The sequence below is a fragment of the Pseudopipra pipra genome, chromosome 2, assembly GCF_036250125.1.
Source record: "Pseudopipra pipra isolate bDixPip1 chromosome 2, bDixPip1.hap1, whole genome shotgun sequence".
Lineage (NCBI taxonomy): Eukaryota > Metazoa > Chordata > Aves > Passeriformes > Pipridae > Pseudopipra > Pseudopipra pipra.
This window is the reverse complement of record NC_087550.1, coordinates 13,857,714-13,871,326: the sequence shown is the minus strand read 5'-3', so window position 1 is coordinate 13,871,326 and position 13,613 is coordinate 13,857,714. Positions and strand designations below refer to the sequence as shown.

At 35.0% G+C, this 13,613-nt stretch overlaps 1 protein-coding gene across 1 annotated transcript in view; it reads right to left on the bottom strand.

The window, feature by feature from the left end:
- Positions 1-13,613, bottom strand: part of NCAM2 (neural cell adhesion molecule 2) — a 271,599-nt gene that overhangs the window by 33,857 nt on the left and 224,129 nt on the right. The window contains exons 13-14 of the mRNA XM_064644006.1: positions 8,714-8,833; positions 6,719-6,840 (exon numbers count right to left, since the gene is read on the bottom strand). Coding sequence (XP_064500076.1) covers positions 6,719-6,840; positions 8,714-8,833 — 242 coding nt within the window. The remainder of the gene's footprint in view (positions 1-6,718; positions 6,841-8,713; positions 8,834-13,613) is intronic.

Genomic DNA, 13,613 nt, shown 5'->3' with positions numbered 1-13,613 from the left:
GTTTCCTTTACAGCGGTTATGAACACTGAAATAAACTAATTTTGGAGTTCTGAGTACTCCAGCTTTTTGTAATTTTGACCACTCCTTATCAATTTTCCATAAAGTGGATTTAAAGAATTTTGTGGTCAACCCTTTTTAACCTTTTGGCTTCAATTTATTCTTTGCTCAAATACTGTTTTTTATCTGGTAGAACGGCAGGATAATTATTTACAAATGCTGCTAAGAAAAAATTATGTAAAAGGTTTATTTTATATAGATGTTTCAATTACATTTTGATCAATGTTCATTCAAAGAAACTTGCCATTAAACCCAAACTTGAATTGTTCACGAATGCAAGCTGTGCTTATATCATACATTAGTAATTTAATGAAAATTGTAGCAATATGTGGTGCTACAGGAGCATTTTGCATACCAGGTTGTATGCAACAATATAAACAACAGTTAGAAATTATGAAGTACTATGTCTACACTGGTGAGAGGAGACATGTAAATCATTGAGATGGTGTTCAAGGGGAAAAAAGGATTCTCATAATTTCTCATAATTCAGGTAATTAAGACATCTGTACAAGGGGAAAAAATAAGGACTTCAGTTGCAAACAATTCTGGCATTTTATAAATTTGGAGTGCTTACCTTTGTGATTTCTCCTTTGAGTGCATAATATATTTAAATATTCTTTATACAAATAAAAATGACAAAATAACTAAGAGATAAAAGGATAAAACAATATATACTATCAAACACAAAAGTGATCTAGTTCAAAGGACCACCAGTAACAGTCAGTAAGAATCCCTGCAGTCCTATTTTTACTACACACTGAGGTACAATAATGGCAAAAAACATGGCTGAGAGACAATTCTGGCCATCCAACCCATACAGCAACACAGAATTAATCAGTGGATTTAAACTTTATGGGGAAAAATAAAGACAAAAAACTTATAATACACGGAAGTATAACTTTTTAGCTGCACACTATTGTGTTTCTCAGCAGCTTATATTTAAGCTCTTTGCTGAAGCATCTTGCTCCTCACTCATACAGGTTTCAGAGAACATAGCATCCAATTTAGAGAGGTCAGGGCCGGGCCCAATCACGCTCCTTATGTCTCTTTTTTTTTTGCCCCCAGTCTTCAGAAAACAGAGGACAGACTAAACTCACTTATGGGCACTGCTGCAATAATTCATTTGTTATCAGATCTGTGTGATGATTTTTCCATACTGATTTCATCTTTTTATAAACTTTCTTGCTGCTTCTGCACCAGCATTGGTGTTGTCACATGGTAGTCCTGGGAATGATTAAAATCCAGCAAAATGTCTTTTCAAGAATATTTGCAGCCAGGTGAAAGTTCCCACTTAATGCAGCCACAGATCAATGAAAAACGTCAGAATGGTAATTCCATTACAAATCATGAAAAAATCTAAATACACTGGAGTAAAAATAGTTTGCTCATCATACAGTGAAACTGGTATTTTCTGGATACTTTCCCATATCCTAATGTTGCAATCATCTGACTTGCCACTGAGTGAATCCACTTACATTGTCACTATACCAAACTCCTTTCACAAAATATATTTTTTGCGTAGCACTCCTGAAATAGAGGGATCCAATAGTGATTGCAATATATTGCAGATACTTCTTAGTAATATCAGGAATAGCAATGTTATGTAGCACCATATTTTAATGGCTGTTTAAATTGGTGAGGTGTGTGTACACAAATACAGCTAGATTCCAAAGAATATCAACATTAGAGTAATCAGAAGTTCCATACATGACCTTTGTGTTATGCACATATACCATGTGAATATCCTGGAAAATTCCATAGGGGTTTAGAATCACACGGGGGGAAAAAATATACTGAAATGGAAAAAAAAAGATTCAGGCTAATATGGTTCTTGCAGGTGGAAAAGACAGTACTGAAAACAGATATATGACTATATGACTATGTTTTGAAGACAAACTGTAGAATTTGATGTGATGAATAGAATGAGCTTAGGGGTTGGAAGTAAAACTTCCAACTTAGATTTCTGTATGAGGCTGCACATCTACAGATAGAATAAGTAAAAATGTAGGTGTTCTACAATTTGGTCAGGTGAAAATAAAGAAACAGCTGAAATGTAACGGGATACCTGCACAGTATTCCAGAGAAGTTTAGCTGAACCTGAAGCCAACTGGGTGAACTGAGATAAATGAAAGAAAGTCCAAGCCCTGAGTGCCAAGACACAAAATATTTTGTGAAGAGTGACAAGCACAAGTTAGGAGGAAGAGGATAAAGTATCTGGAAAGCAAGGTGTGTTTTTCTAAAGACAAGCAGATGAAGTCTTCCAGAATACCACCTGCTTTTGGCATCTTAAAGAAAAAAAAAAAAAAACAACCAAGAAAAAGAACAGCAATGTCCTTCTTTATAGCTGATATTTCAGCTATAATGTATTTTCAAGTACTTTTTTGCTAAGCAAAGCTCAGTAATGTGTCCACATTTATTTTATTATTAGTGTTGAAATGGAAAAAGAGGGACAAGAACAAAAATCAAGAGTCTGCCAAGTAAATCTTCCCACAAATCTGTTTGTTCTAAGACTCTTTAATCAGTACCTTAAGGAGCAGAAAACAAAACCACAATCACTTTGTACTATATTGGGTTCTTTTATTATTAATACTTCTTAAAATTTATAGAAAGCTCTATGTGTTCTAGAACAAAAGAGAGAAACTTCTAAATTGCAAACTAGAGTCTAATTTGGGAGATGGATTAATATGAATATCTTCAATAATCACTTACTATCAGCAGTTGTATCATTAATATCCACCATCAAATGCACATTTTCAGAAACTACAATCAGATCTGCAACTGGAGAGGTTAAACTGCTCCTTTATTTGCATTTCATTTTGTTTCATATAATGCAGAAATACTCCTTTACAGAAAGCCACTGATGACCTAGGCAGTGACTGGCAATTTCTAGGGATCTCACTGCCCTCTTCCATTACTCTTAAGCCTTAGATTAACACTGTCCTCTTCCCACTATAAGTCCTTGGTTGAAACAAACCTGTCACAATGCTACAGACCACTACACTGGAAAAAAAACCAAAAACCAGACCAAATCAAAGCCAAATCAAGCACAAAACCCTCACAGTATTCTTTCTTAATTGTGTATATATTTGCTTTATAATACTAGCATCAGCCAAATTTATTTAAGAAGTATCTAATAGCTAGATTTTTAAGACAGCTGTAACTTAAACACCTAAATGCCCTGGCAAAACAAAAACAAAAAACCAAAAACATAAAACAAAAACAAACCCTCAACTCCCCAAAAAAGCAAAAAAAGTAGAGTAAAACTCCAGTCTAGCATAACTTGTTGCTTATCAGAACTGAAGACACACCTGACAACAGTGGAAGTAAAGCCACTCCAGTGTTAAGACACCAGTCTACTAGTCTAGAAAATAACATCTCTTTCTTTAATGGTCATTCTACAATATATCCAAGGTCACTCCCTTCAACTCTTCCCTTATTCTCCATCCACTCTAAATTGTTGAGCTGAAAGTTCAGCCCAAACAGACTTACTGTGATGGTCTCTGTGATAAAAAAGGACAGGAGATGCCACACTATCTTGATATCTGGCAAGAAAAAAAATCAAGAAATCCTCACAGAAAACAATCTGACAGTTTAAAGCAGTGACTTCACAAGAATTGATTACATTTGGTTGGTGATTTCTAGGTCTGGGTAAAATACAGGACAAAGCACAAAATGGCTGATAATGTACATGGTGGTAAAATGCACAGAAAATCCAAGGATCTGGCAGGTAAAGTGAAACCTAGAGGTGCAAAAACATTTAACTGTTTCTTGGTAGGTAACTCAAGAGTGAGAGTAAATGAGAAATTATCTCTTTTTAAATGTTTCGTATTTATAGAGGTTTGTTCTAGAACCTGTCATAAAGGAATAAAATGATCACAGACTAAAGGAATAAAATCAACATAGTCAAAACAAGAGCAAAGCATATAACCCATCAATCAAACCCTTGTTTTCCAAAATTCAGATCATTAATAGGAACCCTGTCACCTGTCAACATGGTGAACAACTTTCAAGCCTGCAAAAACTAATCACTCCTTTAATGTTTCCTCCAAACACCATTATGGACGTAAAAGGCAAATTAAGCACTGTTATTGGTTTTCGAGTCAGGATTTTAATCAATTTTTCTTGCTTCTGCCTATATTGTTTCTAACCACAAAAGAGAGCCTTCTTTTTTGCTTTTTTTTTTTTTTTTTTGAATATTTACTAAAACTTTTCCTACCATGGAAAAATGAAACCAACCTTCTGTGTAGTATCGAACTTGGTAAATAACACAGCAGGTGATAGTCTTTTGCAAATTCAGTACACATCTCCATAATGTCCATGGATAAAGCTTAACACCCACTGGGAAACACCAGCCCTTCATTATGGGTGTCCCAACCAACTTCAGAAGGACCATAAGCAGGAACAACCAAAGGAGAGCTTGAATTGGCCCCCGTTAAAATGACACAGTTACTGTGAGAGATGTGGTCGGGTGGTCATCTCCTGCATCAGACAGGATGCTTCCCTAGGGAATTCCTATCACTGCTCTTCCCGACTGGCTACTGAGGAACAATTTTTCCTTTGTTTTTCTTACTACCCTCCTATTCTTTCCTAAGGTAACTTTGAAGCCAATGTGTGCCATCAGCTTCAGACTCCATCAGTGAAGCTTTGTCAGACTGTCTTGACTTAGTGCAACAGCACGAAAAAATCTGATGCTGCTACTCATAAAAATTGTATTCCCTGGAATACAGAAGAAAATGTCAAGCTGCTTATTATCTGACTGTAGTCAGTAATTCTCACCCATAGTATGAAGAAACTGATGTTAGGGAAGCAATATTTGACAGAATGAAATATGTGATTTCCAGAAAAAGAAAACTTACCAATTGCCCTAAATCAGGCTATTAATTGCTTTAATATCTTAAAGGTTGTCCTCCCCCCAGTTTATAAAAAAAAAAAAATCGGTATAAAACTTAAACATGAGGGAACTGACTTTTAATAAGACATGAAGAAAAAGCCACTGATGTACAGGTTCTTATCTAATATGCTCTTTAAACATGCAAGCAAATACATTGGTCCAGGTGCTAGTAATGAGGCTGGTAAGAGTTAATTAAATATGACCAATGGGGAAGATAGAAGAGGAGCAGTCACCAGATAATTATGAACTTTAAATAGCATTCATTCATCCTGCTTAAAACACCAAAAAAATTATTCTGCTTCTTTTGTTGTAGGAAGGCCTTTAATTTAGTCAAATTGCTTTTTCAATTGGAAGCTTAAGGAGATAAGGATTTGAGGTTCAATTAACGCTATCTTCTTCAGTAACCTAATGAGTTTCCACTTACTGCTTAAACTGTACATTTACCTTTCAACAACACACATGAAAAGTCATCTTTTATGCTAAAATATTGTACTTTATTCAACACACAAGATCAAATTCAGATTTCAAAAAATTTTCAGGATACTTCCAAAAGCATTTAGCTCAGGAAACCAGATTAAGTTCCGTATGTTGCGAGCATGTATTATATCCAAACAGTTTATTTTCTTCCACATGGTAAATACTTAGAGGCATTTTAATCTAACTAGGAAGTTCAATCCCACAAAATTGCATTGTATCTTTTATTGCATATTTTACTACCCTCGTCTTCTTTACAATTACTTTTTTTTTATGCCAACTGTATTCACTGGACTGAAAGTCATTCGAGGAGGTCGATTACTATTTAGGGATCAATGATAGCAGAATAACTCCTGGTCATTGCCTCAGGCTACTCTTAAAAGTGCTACCAAATGTTTCTCAACTGATTTGGAGCTACCAATCTTTTGTGGTTATACTTAGTTTAGGAGAATCATTCTACATACCAGGTTTAGCACTCAGATAATCCCAGGACTATCATTAAAAGCTACATTATAAGAAACATCAGGAAATGTGACAAAAATTGTTACAAGTTAAGGAACTGTCTTTTCCTTTTTGGGAACACTAAAAGAGGTTCTGCAGCTAATTTCTCAAAGGTTGCTTCGTTCTGTTAAATACAGTTCCAACTACATTCCATTTAACATGACTGGATATATGATGTCACATTCCCAATCTTTCAGACTCTTGAAATGGTAAATTTGTTATAACACTCTGGTAAAATGTATTTTTACTGGATTTAGTCAGATAAATGTACTATAATCTTCCTAAAAGAACACTATGAAGTTTTTAAAAAATGAACACTTTGGAATTAAATTCATCACTTTTGCCAGCTCTGTAGCTACTTCTTCAACCCAATCTTTTCTAAGCATAATACACCAGGAACTGAAGGATAATTGAGCTACTTTAATAACAGAAAAAAACAAGCAACACTTTTTTTTTTTTTTTAAATAAATTATACATTACAGAAAAGCCTGTTTTCTAAGCATGCCAGATCTGTTCTTAATTTACAATGTAACAAAATAGAGAATATAGTTTCCTTACTGGAATGAAATTTCAGTTACATCCTTAGGAAGACCTTTTCTTTTAATTTTTTTTTTATACTCTGGCATCATCAACTTAGCAACAAAAGAAAACATACTCTATCTTATTTACTTTTCCTGGTATACAAAACCATTCTGTTAAATTGTTACATTTCAAATAATTTCATCAGTCTTCTCTGCATTAAAAGCAGATGTTAACAAGCATAACTCACTTATTTTGATTAACTGAAATACTTACACTTCTGTATTTGACAATATATTCCAGTATGGGGGCACCTCCATCATCTTGTTTAGTTATGCTAAGTTTAAAACTCTTGCCACTTTCAGGTTGTCCATGAATTGAAGGGGGACTTGGCTCCCCTAAAGAAGGGAAAAAACATAATAATAACTCAGCAGTGAGATAAGTCTTATATTACAGCTGGGAACCTGTCTGTAATAATATTAATCAAAACCTTAAAATCAATATGATCCTTCCAGGCAATGCAAAACAACCTCAACAATATTGTTAAATATTTTGTTTAAAATATATTCCAATGTAGATTACTCATACCAGGAAACAAAATTATGTGAAATGTGAAAGAAATATTAATTTCTTTGAGACCTTCCAACTTTTGACACTTTGAAATTAATTTCCTTCTGAAATCCTTTAGCCATCAATTCAGCAAGACTGGTAGGCTGCTACTCACACCGAATTTAAAGATCAACACTCTCTTACAGGTGAGAATATTAAGCTCATGCTTAATATTAAGCATGAGCTTTAGTCCCATGTGCAAGATTTAAATTGTAATTTAAAGTAAATATACTCTCCAATAAATGTGTCAAGGCAAATTAGATACTTTTAAAGTAGTCAATATCAAGAATAAATGTAAAGAATAACATTTCCAAAACCAAACCCAAGTATTCTTAAACATATCATCCAAAGATTTATAGCCAGTTTAAGCCACTTTGCTAGTCAAAATTCACTAACTAATTATCATTTCTATATGCAATGCCTATTAAAAATTTTTAAAACAGATCCTACATGAACATTTCATGCTGAAGTGTCTAATCATCAAAATACCTGCAAATTTGCATTCACCCCAAGAGATACAGTTCTTTTAAAATAATTTTATTATTTCTGTTTATCCCTTATCGGAGTAAGGATAAACAGATCTCAACATAAAGTTTGCCTAGCTTTCTATCAGATGACATATATATATATATATATATAAACTTCACGAGTTTCTGCCATTTTTCCATCAGGTATGTTGTTTCATAGGAATGATAGCAAATCATTTTATCAGTCCTTCAATATATTTAGGATATGCATATGCTTCAATGAAAAAGAAAATTAAAAGCTGTCATGTTACTGGTTTGGGACAGAAGAAATGTACCAGTAAGAACATAATATAACAACACAGAAATATTTTATGTTCTTTGTAGTTGCATGAATATTGTTCATTCCCTTAGGGCTGGTATTAACTACACTGAGTCATGCCCTACTCAGGAAACAGTTCAGTTGCAACAGATTTATGAGAGATTGGTCTGGCAATAGTTGCTGATGTATTTTGGTATGTCTGTTTGATTACTATACACTGCCATCTGCTAGTTCCTTTATTTTTCTTCTCGCTTTGTATTTTATTTATTTATTGTTCTTTTTATTTAGAGATAATTTGAGAAAAATATTTTTCATTAGTCTTTAATGTTTAAGTCTGAATCTCTTGCTGATAGTTACTACAAATATAAAACTGGCTTCATAGAATTTTTCATTTGCATGTAATCATAATTACAACAATTTATCCTCATCATTTTTTCCACATCTTAAGATTTCTCTTTGAGGCTTAATAATTGCAAAACAATGGCAGCATAATTTGATGAAGAAATGTCTCCAGAAATGGACAATTCATTTCTCACAGATGCTGATAATATCCTGAGTGTAAATGAGAAAAAGCCCTTAATCTAATATCTTTCATGGTTTGTTCTCTTGTATATAAAATATAGATTTTTCCGAGTTTCAAAAATATAAGATAATGGGATAAATCTGTCAATTTAAATTCATTTATACTTCTTGGAAGGGCGGGAATAAGATGAACAAAACATGATTTCTGAGAAGCAATGACTGTTGTAATACACTAGGGAGTAGAGTATAAATATAAAACATTATCTACAGTGAATCATAATTCAAATTATTAGCTGATCTAGAGGTAACATATTCCAGTAATAATTTTCATTTAATAGCATAAGTGTTACTCACGGACAGGTAAGGTCTGAAAGATCTCAATTTTGCTATACTCTCCTTGACCCTTTCCATTTACAGCTGCTACTTTGATTTCATATGTCGTATTTGGTTCCAAGTTGCTGAGAACAACCATTGCTAAAGGAAAGGGAAAGAAAAAAAGGAACAAAGTTTGATGAAGCAATAAATTAAAGAAATTCAGGCAACTTCATAATTTGTTTGCTTCACTTGTAACTTAACAAGTCCCATTTTCCAATAGTACATTGGTTTCAAACGTAGCTTTTTGGTCGAGTGCTAATAGTCCCTTTTTTCATCTGCATGGAATTGTTGTTGTGACTGAGCAAATTATGCTTCTGCAGGAATGTAAAGTCAGTGTTTCAGAAGCCACAGGCAACAGTCAAAGATATTGATGGGAATCGATATTTTATGTTCACACCGTGAGCACACTGTATTGGTTTTGGTAGCTGGGGGGGGTTACAAGGGAGGCTTCTGTGAAAAGCTGCCAGAAGCCTCCCCTGTGTCTGGCAGAGCCAAAGCCAGATGGCTCCAGGATGGACCTGCCACTGGCCAAGGCTGAGCCCATCAGAGAAGGTCGTAACGTCTCTGCAATAACATTTAAGAAGGAAAAAAGTTATTGCACAGATATAATTTCTCTCAGGGAAGAGTGAATATGTGAGAGGAACAACTCTGCAGACACCAAGTTCAGTGCAGAAGGAGGGGCAGGAGGTGCTCCAGGTGCCAGAGCTGAGGTTCCCCTGCAGCCCCTGGTGCAGCCCATGGTGAGGCAGCTCTGCCCCTGCAGCATGTGGAGGTCCACAGGGGAACAGAGATACACCTGCAGCCCTTGGAGGAGCCCACACTAGAGCAGATGGATGCCTGAAGAAGGCTGTGACTCCATGGGAAGCCCACACAGGAGCAGGCTCCTGGCAGGGACCTCTGGAGAGAGGAGCCCATACTGGAGCTCGTTTGCTGTTAGGGCTTGTAATGCTGTGGGGGACCCACACTGGAGCAGCCTGTTCCTCAGGACTGCACCCCATGGATGGGACCAGTGTTGGAGCAGTTAATGAAGAACTATAGCCTGTGGGAAGGACTCACATTCATGGAGTCCTTCCTGGACTCCATTCATGGAGTCTCTCCTGTGGGAGAGATCCCACACTGGAGCAGGGGAAGGACTCCGACTCCTCTCCCTGAGGAGTTGCAGAAACAATCTGTGATGAACTAAGAGTAACCCCCATTCCCATCTCCCTGAGCTGCTGTGGGGGAGGAGGTAGGTCCTGGGAAGGAGGGAGAGGTGGAGGGAAGGTGTTTTTCAGATTTGTTTTACTTCTCATTGTCCTGCTCTGAGTCTGACTGGTGATAAATTCAATTCATTTCTCCAAGTCGAGACTGTTGTGCCCATGATGGTAATTGGTGAGTGACCTCTCCTGGTCCTCATGTCAACTTTTGTTCTCTTTCTTCTCCAGTTGCAGAGGGGAGGGACAGAATGGCTTTGCTGGATACATGGCATCCAGCCACGGACCACCCACCACACAGAGGAGACAGGAATCTGGCAAAAATTTAGGCAATTCTCCTTCTTCCTTACTGGCACCTAATACATTTTCCAGCCAACTTCATACACTTCATAAATCGCCATTTTTCCTTCATGCAGATGAGTATGAACTGTCCTTGGTCTGCACTCTACACAGTTACATTAACATCAGTGGTGAATTGCTGGTGCTATCGTCTGCCAGTTCAACAAAGTATTCAAGACCTAAAGTGACAGATGTGTATGATGACCAAGGGAAGAGTTCTGAGTTATCTGCTAGGGACCTGAAAGTAAATTAGTCACATTTGTATATATTTCAGAGGAGGTGCATGGAAGTGTGTATTAAGTTATAACAAACAAAAAAAACAATCAATCAAACAAAAAAAGGTGATTTGGGAAGCCAAGGGGTTTGAACTTATGACAGGCTTTCAGAAATTAAGACTGAACCCCTGACAGGATTCATTCACACAACCTATCTCTATAATAGCACCTGGAGCATCAGAAGCAGAGAACAGGGGAAAAGCTTGCCAAAAAGCAAGAATATTGTACAGAAACAGCTCTAGAAACAAAATCCAGGGAAAAAATGTTGGATTCCAGGATCCTTCATGGGAATAAATAATATATAATATTTATAAATATTGTAGTACTGTATTTACTAATAGCAATGGTGAATATGCACTTGGAAATATCGATCCAAAGAGAGTTCTTGGAGCATTACCCTGCCTTTACAAGAAAGATTCTTTTTTGTTGTCTCTACAGCAATTGCCTGTTTGCTGTTTGCCAGCTCTGTGATGAGCTCTCCATATGTCAGATTCATAGTGGGGAATGGATGTAAATTAGATGGACTTGACTAGAAGCACAGTAGCATTTCTCCTGCCCAGCAAGGCAGGGGCTGTAATATTTTAGAAGAGGATATAGAAATGTAATGTCTCAAGAAAAAAACAGTAGTATCTTTCTCAGTCTCTAGGGAGCCTCATTTTTCATTATAGAGGAGTATTTTTATAGTTGCTTTAGGCCTCCTTTTCAAGTTACATATTCAATGAAAGCATGATTATTTCTGTCCGTACTCTTTGTTAGTCTTTTGAGTTCAGATTTATTAGAATTTCTATTTCTTTAGTTTCTGCAGCAGTCAGCTAGAGTTTCCATTACATGTGGTGCTAAAGGGATTTAATGAATTTGGAAAAACAGTAACTTTTACATTTCACACTCTATTATGGGCACTTTGCATGAATTTGCCATTGAAACATGATAACTGTTTTCTAGTAAACAAAGCAGTAGAACTCTATGTCTTCCAGCATATTTTAGCCTTATAATTTCATGAAATTTAAAAATATCAAACTCTGAAGTATAACCATGTCATGAAAAAATAAAGTACCATTATGAGAATAAGAATAGAATTTGGAGAAGGGAAGGATTATGATATATAACATTCAGTTCTGTTAAGATGAAATTTAAAACCTAAACCAAGCAGTAGCAGTGTTTGACTTGCCTTTCAGCCATGACTACTTTCCAAGGCTGAATAATTTCACTGAAAATAAACCTTAGGGCATACTAAAAATTAGTGTTACTGTAAATGTATTTAAAATTTAAACAACATAAAAGCATGACTATGAGTCAACACTTAATAAAAAACAAATGTATTAAATACACGAAACCTAAGGATTCGATTCCATAAACACTTAAGCGACTCCTGGGGCCTACATAAATGAACAAAATTACTTATATATGCAGTATTTAAAGAATCATTGTATACTTCAGAATCCTCTGCACAGCACTATGTGTCTAGATACAATGACTTATAATTACATTTATGGAATTAACCCAACTGTATCTGATAGCACAATATGTCCTCAAAAGCTGGACCAACTTGTTATCAGTGATGGTAGATGTGGATATATTATATATGTAGGAAGAAAAATATAACTATGTCCTGCTGGGAAAAAAAAACAGAAAAAAAACCATTCTGAATCTGAATACTTTACATACTCAGTTCCAAGAGAATATTTAGAATAACTAAGATATAAAACTGTCCCACAGTATGTAACAAAAGGGCAGGGCTGAAAAGTAATCTAAGAGTAGTGAAACTACCACTGCTTGTTCAGTTTCACATTTTTTGGAATATGTTAAGAATGGAAGAAAATACTTGACAAATTAGTTGTTTGTTTTTGCTTTTGTTTTTTTTTTTAAGATATGCATCTGTCATTTAAATATAAAATCATCCTACATATCTTTCCATATAAAAATTAAGATTTTCTTAAAGGACTCCTTATTTCATGGCCCTGGCCACATTGGATATTTTGATTACAGCTTGCAATGATCACTGAAGTAATTAGCTGCAAAATTTCAAACAATGCTCTGAAAGAAATATAGTATTTCACTTTCATAGTATATAAATGTGAAAAATTTGGTCCACTGCATACTGTATGTTGTGCTGTTTGTATATTCATTGATGTCTATCAAGTTCAAAATATACTGAAAGTGAAATTCCTTTATTTCAGAATATGATTTGAAACTTTTCAGGTTTTTTTTCTACCTCTCATGTCTACCTTTCTACCTTCTTTTGCTTTTATACTGTCTTTCTAATTAGAATATCTGTGTGCTTCAGCTGGAGAATTCAATTTTGTAGCCTGATTTTGCTGGGATTATTCATATAGTGACGGGTTACATTGAGGAGCAGATTTGGAAGGAATACTCTAAAGAGGGAAAACCAGAACATTCTCTTGTGAACTCTGCAAATTAACTAAATTAACTAATTTAAGTTACTTAATTAATACATTAAAATGATGCAGAACACCTCAGACCCTACTGTTTTCCACTTATAAAAAGATAGACAGGGAGACTGCAAGTCACAAGGTGCTCTTCGAGGAGATCATGATACAATAAGTTATCAGTTATTTTGGTTTTGGTTTTATATACTAGATAAGGAGTTTAAAACAAAATTATAAATACTTTTCTAACAAGGTATGCCAGGAACACTGGCTTGATTTTTATTAAAATGTTGTTGGCCAGAATTTAAAAAGAAACACAGCCATGAAAAAGAAATAAACCTTATTGCATAAAAAAACTCAGTGTAACATATTCTGGGGCAATAATCCTAAAGTTTAAGCAATATTAAAAATATGGTCCTTATTTTTCATTTTACAGATTGTTTTAATTTGCAAGCAAGTCTAAAACAATAAAAACATGAATGCAGTAAAAAAAAAACCACAAAAACAAACACAAAAATATAGACAAAATATAGATAGAAAAAAATGCAGAATTCCACACTATTTAAAATCTAGTGTGCAAGCATTTCAGCTAGAAAAGTTCATTTTATTCTCACAAAATTTTAACTGCTGTCAAGATGAACCACAGGAAAACAACATCTGATGCAAGATTTGCTGTGAAATAAAT